This window comes from Oncorhynchus tshawytscha, unplaced genomic scaffold (genome assembly GCF_018296145.1).
Source record: "Oncorhynchus tshawytscha isolate Ot180627B unplaced genomic scaffold, Otsh_v2.0 Un_contig_11018_pilon_pilon, whole genome shotgun sequence".
NCBI lineage: Eukaryota > Metazoa > Chordata > Actinopteri > Salmoniformes > Salmonidae > Oncorhynchus > Oncorhynchus tshawytscha.
This window is the reverse complement of record NW_024609768.1, coordinates 343,544-353,442: the sequence shown is the minus strand read 5'-3', so window position 1 is coordinate 353,442 and position 9,899 is coordinate 343,544. Positions and strand designations below refer to the sequence as shown.

General features: G+C 41.4%; 1 protein-coding gene across 1 annotated transcript; it reads right to left on the bottom strand.

Moving 5' to 3' along the window:
* LOC112234049 (zinc finger protein 239-like) lies at positions 1 to 3,708 on the bottom strand. The gene is made up of 2 exons (XM_024402012.2): positions 2,994 to 3,708; positions 1 to 1,324 (listed from the first exon to the last, which is right to left on the bottom strand). Exons 1-2 carry the CDS (start codon positions 3,160 to 3,162, stop codon positions 576 to 578), a joined length of 918 nt encoding a protein of 305 aa, XP_024257780.2. The 5' UTR covers positions 3,163 to 3,708; the 3' UTR covers positions 1 to 575.
* Positions 3,709 to 9,899: the final 6,191 nt, after the last annotated feature.

Here is a 9,899-nt window from a genome sequence, read left to right as displayed (position 1 = left end):
AAGGCTCACAGGCAGTCCACCATAGAGGTGGATAGAAGGCTCACAGGCAGTCCACCATAGAGGTGGATAGAAGGCTCACAGGCAGTCCACCATAGAGGTGGACAGAAGGCTCACAGGCAGCGCCGTTGACGGTTTTCAACACTTTAAAGTAGTCAACTGGGTGGGGACTTACTACTGATCGATTGATTGACTGAGGAAAAAACGAGCACCGAGTACAACCCAGTGGATAACATGTTAAAGCGAAACTCACTCGTCTCTAACGTGGTCCCTTATGCGTTTAGGAAGGATCACAGAATTCCATCCAGGTCAGCAGGAGGGGTCAACCAGTGAATTATATGGAGCTGACCTTCCATAACTACAGCTGGCAGTAAATCACCAATCTTGGCTTTGTACACTATCAAAGTAGGTGGTGGTATGTACCTTCTGGAGTTGATTTTCTACCTTCCGATACACTTATAGAAGTAGAATAGACATTACTTTAAAAGATAGCCCTCAATGTTGCTGCCTATGCCCTGTCACAAAAGACAGCATTGCAAAGGATAGGAGGTGTGCCTTTACATTCGTATGGAGTTAGCTTATGTAGCCTCTTCCTTCACCTCTACCTCAACTTCTCGCTCTTCTGCCTTAATGTGTCTCTGTTCGCCCTCCTCCTCTTTGACAATCACATTGAGAGTACATGTAGGTTTCTCTCCAATGTGTCTTAACTGATGATTCCTTATGTTTGTTGCCCAACTGAAACTCTTCCCACAAAGTGTGCAGTGGTAAGGCTTCTCCCCTGTATGTACTCTTTGATGTTCCTTAAGTACTGAATAATAATTGAAGCTTTTCCCACATTGGGTACAGTGGTAAGGTTTCTCTCCACTATGTACTCTCTCATGTCCCGTAAGTTTTACTTTCTCACTGAAACTCTTCCCACATTGTGAGCAGTGGTAAGGCTTGTGATTTTTCTGATGAGTCTTCAGGTTTCCTAACTGACTGAAACTCTTCCCACAAAGAGAGCAGTGGTAAGGCTTCTCCCCAGTATGTACTCTTTGATGGTCCTTAAGTCTTCCTGAATGATTGAAGCTCTTCTCACACTGGGAGCAGGGGTAAGGATTCTCTCCATTGTGCATACTCTGATGAGCCTTTAGCTTGCTTGGTGTCTGAAAACTCTTCCCACATTTACGGCAAAGGTAAGTCTTATTTATTTTGGGAGTTGGTTGGTGTGATTTGAGGTGAGTTGGACAAATAAAACTGTTGCTAGAGCAGGGTTGGGGCTTCTGTCTGCGGTTTCCTGATGCTGTGGGACTGGGCTTGCTGTCTGAGTCTGGGTTGGAGCTCTTTCCTGTAAGAATATGAACACATATTGGATAAGAACCAGAAAGAAGAACAAAGGATTTTGGGTTTAAAAAATGCAGGATTCAACATGAATTTGGTGGGATGTGAGCTGGAGTGTGTGTACATTAACAGAGCAATAAACAGACTTTACAAGGGGCTTGTTGCTTTGCATCACACAGAGATTACAATTACAATGCATTGCACACTGGTGAGTTACTGGACAGTCATTTGTTTTGGCGCTCATCCTCCCACATTCAGAAGCCTGAGGCTTTATACTACAAAGCAGGATCAATGAGTTTAGCCAGCTAACTTGCCTAAATATTCAGAAATAACTTTAAGCTTGATATTGGCATGGTCTAATTTGACTTTGAGTAAAGCCAGTGTGTCCATGTATGAGGATGACTCAACACTACACACGTCAGCTACCACAGCGTCTGAAATGACAGCAACACTTAACATAGAGCTGCAGTTAGTTTCAGAATAGGTGGCAAGGAATCAAAAACCAAAAGCATTGTATTTGGGACAAATCATTCACTAAACCCTAAACCTCAACTAAATCTTGTAATGAATAGTGTGGAAATCGAGCAAGTTGAGGAGACTAAACTGCATGGAGTAACCCTGGATTGTAAACTGTCATGGTCAAAACACATTGATACAACAGTAGCTAAGATGGGGAGAAGTCTGTCCATAATAAAGACCTGCTCTTCATTCTTAACAACACTATCAACAAGGCAGGTCCTACAGGCCCAAGTTTTATCGCACCTGAATACTGTTCAGTCGTGTGGTCAGGTGCCACAAAAATGGACTTCGAAAAATTGCAATTGACTCAGAACAGGGCAGCACGGCATTCGCAAAAAAAGCACTGTCATTGCACCAATGTGTACTTAACCCTAAACATCAATGCCTTTCTTAAAATCACAACACAAGTATATATTTTTAAACCTGCATATTTAGTTAATATTGCCTGCTAATATGAATTTCTTTTAACTAGGGAAATTGTGTCATTTCTCTTGCGTTCATTGCACACAGAGTCAGGGTATATGCAACAGTTTGGGCCGCCTGGCTCGTTGCGAACTAATTTGCCCGCATTTTACATAATTATGACATAACATTGAAGGTTGTGCGATGTAACAGGAATATTTAGGCTTATGGATGCCACCCGTTCGATAAAATACGGAACGGTTCCGTATTTCACTGAAAGAATTTAAAAAACGGATACAAATACACCGGATTGAACAGCTGGGACTGTGACGCAACAATCATAGACACGTGCTTACACACATGTACACGTGTATTTTGTGTTGTAGATACGTGGTAGTGGAGTAGAGGCCCGAGGGCACACGCGTAATATGTTGTGAACTCTCTTGTGAATGTGTTGTAATGTTTTTAAAATGTGTAACGGCCTTCATTTTGCTGGACCTCAGGAAGAGCCAAGGCAGCAGCTAATGGGGATCCATAATAAATACAAACTTGCCTAAATATTCAGAAATAACTTGAAGCTTGATATTGGCATGGTCTAATTTGACTCAACCCAAAACACACATACAAGTTTAGATTTCTTAATGTACCAGAAAATCAACTCTAATGTGGTGTTGTTTATCAAAATTAGCTGGTTAACTCATTGATCCTGATTTGTATAGCGCTCTAAAACAAAGATGTTGTTAGCTTGAATTGACCCGAGTCACTGTTTTCTTCCTCCTTGATTTCTCTCTCCTCCTCCTCTTTCACAATCACATTGAGCTCCAGTGTTTGACCGCAGTCCTCCAGCTTCACTGACACCACCTCTGGACCCTGTTGTGAGCTCCTCTGGGCCGGATCACCACAGCCAGGACCCGGCTCAGACATGGTCGGGCTGGAGGTGGATCTAAAAGAGGAGACCTCAACAAGTTCTGGGGGATTTTCACTAACCTTGATCGCGGGATAGTTCCAAAAATATATATGTAGCTAGAATAGCTAACAACTCATCCCGTCCAACAGGGATTAACACAAACCGGTAGGCAATTAGTTTAGCAACGGTTGTGGTCAAGATAATTTAGCTGACTACCTAGCTAGTCGCCAGCTAGCTTATTCCTCGCAAGACATTTTACCCACAATGCAATGATAGATGACTAAATATAAAATAAAAGACACACTTCAACTCTGACTGAATCTAGTTAGCTAGCTACACAAACGGGTTGGATTGGAGTGCTAGTTTGGATAACAACAAAGGCAGGCCGCGGCAACCGCTAACGATTCACGGAATGCGTTAGTTTACAGACCAAATTTACAAGCTCACATTTAAAATGTTAGCAGTAGGCTACTTGATACTGATTTCCTTTGGCTACGTGTTTGGTTGATGAGATCCAGTGAGAGCGCAAGCAGAATCAATCATCCACCTGCGTCTCGACATCAGCGTCTAGTCAGCAACATTAATGAAGTACTTCCGGGTCACGGAATTTCGGAAACTTTCAAAAATAAAAGTCCCCCCCATGTAATAGTAGAAAAGTGTCAATAACCCGTATTTAGTTGTGATATAGAAAAAAGTGTCTAAACGCTAGGGATAGGGGAAAAGTGTTAGGGGAAAAGTGTCTAAACGCTAGGGACAGGGGAAAAGTGTCTAAACGCTAGGGATAGGGGAAAAGTGTCTAAACGCTAGGGATAGGGGAAAAGTGTCTAAACGCTAGGGATAGGGGAAAAGTGTGACACCCATCAGGCCCCCGAGCCCAGACCCGGTATATGAAATACATATTGGCTGGTAGAGTGAAAACTATTCTAGGCGCTGCACTAGGGAATCCTCAGTAGGGTCTGTAGAATGTATATAAGGTACCATTTCAAGGGAGACTCAATTATATGGCGTGTTGCTGGCCTTCTACTCCACCCAATCCACTGTACAAAACATTAGGAACACCTGCTCTTTCCATGACAAAAACTGGTGAAATAAATCCAGGTGAAATTTGACACGTGTAACCTTTATTTAACTCGGCAAGTCAGTTGAGAACAAATTCTTATTTTTCAATGACGGCCTACATAGACTGGTGAAATAAATCCAGGTGAAACCAGGTGAAAGCTATGAACCCTTATTGATGTCACTTGTTAAATCCACTTCAATCAGTGTAGATGAAGGGGAGGAGACACGTTAAAGAAGAAATTTGATGCCTTGAGACAAATGAGACATGGATTGTGTACGGAGCATTCGGAAAAGTATTCAGACCCCTTGACTTTTCCCACATCAATTTACACATAATACCCCATAATGACAAAGCAAAAACAGGTTTCTAGAAAATTTTGCACATTTATTAAAACTAAAAAATGTAAATAATACATTGACATAAGTATTCAGACCCTTTACTTAGTACTTTGTTGAAGCACCTTTGGCAGAGATTACAGCCTCAAGCCTTCTTGGGTAAGACGCTACAAGTTTGGCACACCTGTATTTGGGGAGTTTCTCACATTCTTCTCTGCCGATCCTCTCAATCTCTGTCAGGTTGGATGGGGAGCATCGCTGCACAACTATTTTCAGGTCTCTCTAGGGATAGGGTCGATCGGGTTCAAGTCCGGACTCTAGCTGGGCTACTCAAAGACATTCAAAGTCTTGTCCCGTTGCCACTCCTGCTTTGTCTTGGCTGTGTGCTTAGGGTTGTTGACCTGTTGGAAGGTGAACCTTCAACCCCGGACTGAAGTCCTGAGTGATCTGGAGCAGGTTTTCATTGGGATCTCTCTATACATTGCTCCGTTCATCTGTCCCTTGATCCTGACTAGTCTCCCAGTCCCTGCCGCTGACAAACATCCCCACAGCATGATGCTGCCACCACCATGTTTCACCGTAGGGATGCTGCCAGGTTTCCTCCAGACGTGACGATTGGCATTCAGGCCAAAGAGTTCAATCTTGGTTTCATGAGACCAGAGAATCTTGTTTCTCATGGTCTGAGAGTCCTTTAGGTGCCAACTCCAAGCGGGCTGTCATGTGCCTTTTACTGAGGAGTGGCATCCTGTCTGGCCATTCTACCATAAAGGCCTGATTGGTGTAGTGCAGCAGAGATGGTTGTCAGTTTGGCCAGGCGGCCAGCTCTAGGAAGAGTCTTGGTGGTTCCAAACTTCTTCCATTTAAGAATGATGAGGCCACTGTGTTCTTGGGGACCTTCAATGCTGCAGAAATGTGTTGGTACCCTTCCCCAGATGTATGTCTCGACAGAATCCTGTCTCGGAGCTCTATGGACAATTCCTTCGAGCTCATGGCTTGTTTTTTGCTCTCTCATGCACTGTCAACTGTGGGACCTTATATAGACAGGTGTGTGCCTTTCCAAATCATGTCCAATCAATCAACAGGTGGACTCCAAGTTGTCGAAACATCTCAAGGATTAATATTTATGTAAATAAGCTATTTCTGTATTTTATTTTTAATACATTTGCAAAAATGTCTAAAAACCTATTCTCGCTTTGTCGTTATGCGGTATTGTGTGTAGATAAAGAATGCTCCATCACCCAAAGGACATCCAGCCAACTTCACACAACTGTGGGAAGCATTGGATTCAACATGGCTCAGCATCCCTGTAGAACGCTTTCGACACCTTGTAGTGTCCATTACCTGACAAATTGAGGCTGTTCTGAAGACAAAAGGGGTGTAACTCAATATTAGGAAGGTGTTCCTAACTTCGCATACCTATAGAACACTTTCGACACCTTGTAGAGTCCATTACCTGACAAATTGAGGCTGTTCTGAGGGCAAAAGGGGGTGCAACTCAATATCAGGAAGGTGTTCCTAATGTTCTGTAGACTCAGTGTACATATGGTGTCATTTCATGGGGCACTGGATAATACAGTGTTGCTGGACTAATTATTATTATTTTAACATCATTTTAACATTATGCCCTATAAAAAGCTGCAGAAAAGTTTATCCCCGGACTTTTATTTTGAAATCAAATTCCCGAAAACCTGAAGTCTTAATGTGGATAGGATACAGCTAGTGTGTTGCTGCCATGACCCCCTAACCCTGCTGACTGTGTCTGGTCTGGATTAATGGAGCACTGCCATACATGTCTGTGAGTGTCATATCAGCTGTTGTAGTTGTGCATGTTTTGGCCATCTGACAGATACATCACTTTTTTTTTAGTCTGTGGCTGAAAATAGGGAGTTTTTGCCCCAGTCCCACGTATGGGTAACTGCATAGCTGTGCTGCGTTCTTTTTGAAGAATCTCAAATATAAGAAATATTTTGATTTGTTTACACTTCTTTGGTTACTACATGATTCCATATGTGTTATTTCATAGTTTTGGTGTCTTCATTATTATTATACAATGTAGAAAATAGTAAAAATAAAGAAAAACCCTGGAATGAGTAGGTGTGTCCAAACTTTTGACTGGTACTGTATGTGTGTATATATATATATATATATATATATATATATATATTTTTTTTTATATATATATTTTTTTAAATTTTTTATTGTTGGCTGTTTTGCATGTTATTTTGGCATTAATACATGTCACATTTGTTTGCAAACAATGTAAAATAAATAAAACATTGAGATAATAAATAAAACATTGAGATAATAAAGCCACATACAAACTTGGTCTCTTTTTTTTGCTTTCTTGAGTAAGGCAGCTCCAAAATGCAAGTGTTTCAGCCTAGCTCAGTGCCTTCTTTGGTCGTGGGACAGTAATGTTCTCTAGTTGCTCCGTGATTGGCTCAGTGTTCTGTCACTCATGGGGACACTACGTCACCGCAAAATCTACGGGTAGAGCTCGAAAATTTGATTTTGATCTAACTGTATTAAGCGTTGATCTAACTTTATTAAGCGTTGATCTAACTTTATTAAACGAGCACCACTCTTTATTCATCAGACATTCACCAGAGTAGCCTCTTCTCTGGGCAGATGAACGAGTAGAGAAGAGACTGTGTGTAAAGTAGATCATCCTACACAGGCCTGCAGTGTGATGTTATATTATTCCAACAATTAATGTCTGGCATCTTTTAATCTTGTGATTTATCATCACCATGCTACAATACTGACTTTTCATGGACAAAGACAATCTACCAACATCATCCACCTTCAATGAAGAAGAAGATTACAGTTTGTTAGCATTTATTATTTAATTAATGGATACTTTACAATATTCTAAACCAGGGGTTGGAACCAGTTCAGGGAACAGAAAAGAAAAACGGAATTTCAAGGAACAGAACCAGAACTGACAACGAAAGGGATCTATACTGTTCCGGAACAGAACAGTGATGTTAAAAGTATGGGAACTGGCTAATAATGTTCTTTTACATTCCAGGCTTTTTTTTCTTCAGTCCCTATACACTCAGAAACGTATTCCAGTGTCTGCCTGCTGAAAATATTTGCCAGTGTGTAGGCTACATTCCCCCTCCCCTCCCACCGAAGCATGCATAGTCTACTGTACCTACTGACATTACAGGCGTGATTCAGACATTACGGAGAGAGAGGTTTAATTAGAGAACATTGATGAACTATTTCAATGCTAGTTAAGGATACTATAGTTATCACTTTTCACATTGGATTCATTAACTATGAAAAAGGTAAGATTTTATTTGAATTCTGGTGCTGTTCTGCACACACAAGCTTGTTAGCTAGATAGCTTGTTAGCTAGCTCTGGTCTAGCTTTCCAAAACTCTAGGAGGCATTATCTGTACTGTAATGGAACTGAGAGTCATGATTAAGGGATAGTTCTGGTCCAACGTTAGTTAAAGCCAACTCTCTGAAGTTCAAAGACATTCAAAGTTTCATCATAGAAGCCGCTCCTCCGTAGGTATACTTCCCTGGGCAGCCTAGTGGTTAGAGCGTTGGACTAGTAACCAGAAGGTTGCAAGTTCAAACCCCCGAGCTGACAAGGTACAAATCTGTCGTTCTGCCCCTGAACAGGCAGTTGAACCCACTGTTCCTAGGCTGTCATTGATAAGAATTTGCCGCTCCTCCGTAGGTATACTTCCCTGGACCTAATTCAGATAATACATGTCATAACAGATAATACATGTCATAACAGATAATACATGTCATAACAACAAGATGCCCAGTGTGTCATGTTTCAGAACTTTACTTTGCTGGAATGGAACAAAAAAACAATAACAGTTCTGTTCAGAACAAAATAATTGGAAAATACTTTCAGGTTCCAAACCCTGAAAGGAACACCGGTTCCATCATGACATAACAATACATTTTATGTCAATACAAACCAGCCCTTCTACTGAGTTTAATCAGGTATAAAAAAATATCCACAACTGAATTGGGCCCATGGTCAAATGCAGTGCACTACAGAATAGGGCCCATAGTCAAAAGTAGTGCACTACAGAATAGGGCCCATAGTCAAATGTAGTGCACTACAGAATAGGGCCCATAGTCGAAAGTAGTGCACTACAGGGTGAATAGCGCGCCATTTGGGACATTCAGCCCCCAGTATATACTATATCGACTCAGCCCCAGTATATAATATATATAGACTCAGCCCCCAGTATATACTATATATAGACTCAACCCCCAGTATATACTACATATAGACTCAGCCCCAGTATATACTATATGTAGACTCAGCCCCAGTATGTACTATATAAAGACACAGCCCCAGTATATACTATATGTAGACTCAGCCCCAGTATGTACAATATGTAGACTCAGCCCCAGTATTCAGCTCAAGTCAAATATAGATTATGCTACTGTCAACTGTTTTACATTTAAATGTTAGTCGTGTACATGGGCATACGTACCTTTTAAAGGGACATTTCAAAAACATTCTACTACATATTCATAACCTCAAGCACCAACCCAATATCAGCAGATGTGAAAATGGAGCGTTTCTATGTTTGGTAGTAGATAAAGGAAGATACGTTTGTAGTGGCAACCGATGTAGTGTGACACCTGCTCGTCCAACATCTCATTCCAAAAATCATGGTCAAATGTAGTGCACTATATCCAGGTCGTATAATTCCATCCAGGTCAGGAGGAGGTCAGGAGGAGGAGTCAACCAATGAATTTATAGTCCTGAGATAACATTCCATAACTGCAGGTAGCAGTAAATCACCAACCTTGGTTTTGTACCTGTTCAGACTGTACACACTGCAGTACATTAGGAGGAGGTATCTTGTTCAGACTGTACACACTGTAGCACATTAGGAGGTGGTATCCTGTTCAGAAATAATTCATTAAATAAATGATGCTTGGGTCAAGGCCAGGAACACAGGCTTAGGCCCGGACTGGCAACCTGGTTTACAATGAGACATGTATTGTTAACGTAAACCAATCAGGCTTTAAGCCTGGGAATAGCATTATTACAGCAACCAATATAGTTGTTAACGATCTTGTCTCGATCTCATCTAAATACGGATGATACTATTACGTTACGGAATTACCCCGACTGCTGACCTGGCTGTGACAAGGCTACAGTCTGATTTTACAGTTGTGCAGGAAAACCCTTACTGATTTTTAAAACTCAAATGGTGCTGCCCATGACCATGCCGTCACAGAAGATGCAATTGCAAGGATAGGTGTGAATTTCAATAACTATATGTATTCTCACTTCACCTTTATTTCACGTCACTCTCCTCTCCCTCAACTTCTTTCTTTTCTTCCTCCTCCTCCTCCTCCTTGATAA

Bases quoted from the DNA above. Each gene is read 5' to 3' on its own strand.
- LOC112234049 (XM_024402012.2), bottom strand. From the start codon at position 3,162: ATGTCTGAGCCGGGTCCTGGCTGTGGTGATCCGGCCCAGAGGAGCTCA. The intron at 1,325-2,993 runs GTCAATTCAAGC...ATATTCTTACAG, and splicing joins GGAAGAAAACAGTGACTCGG to GAAAGAGCTCCAACCCAGAC.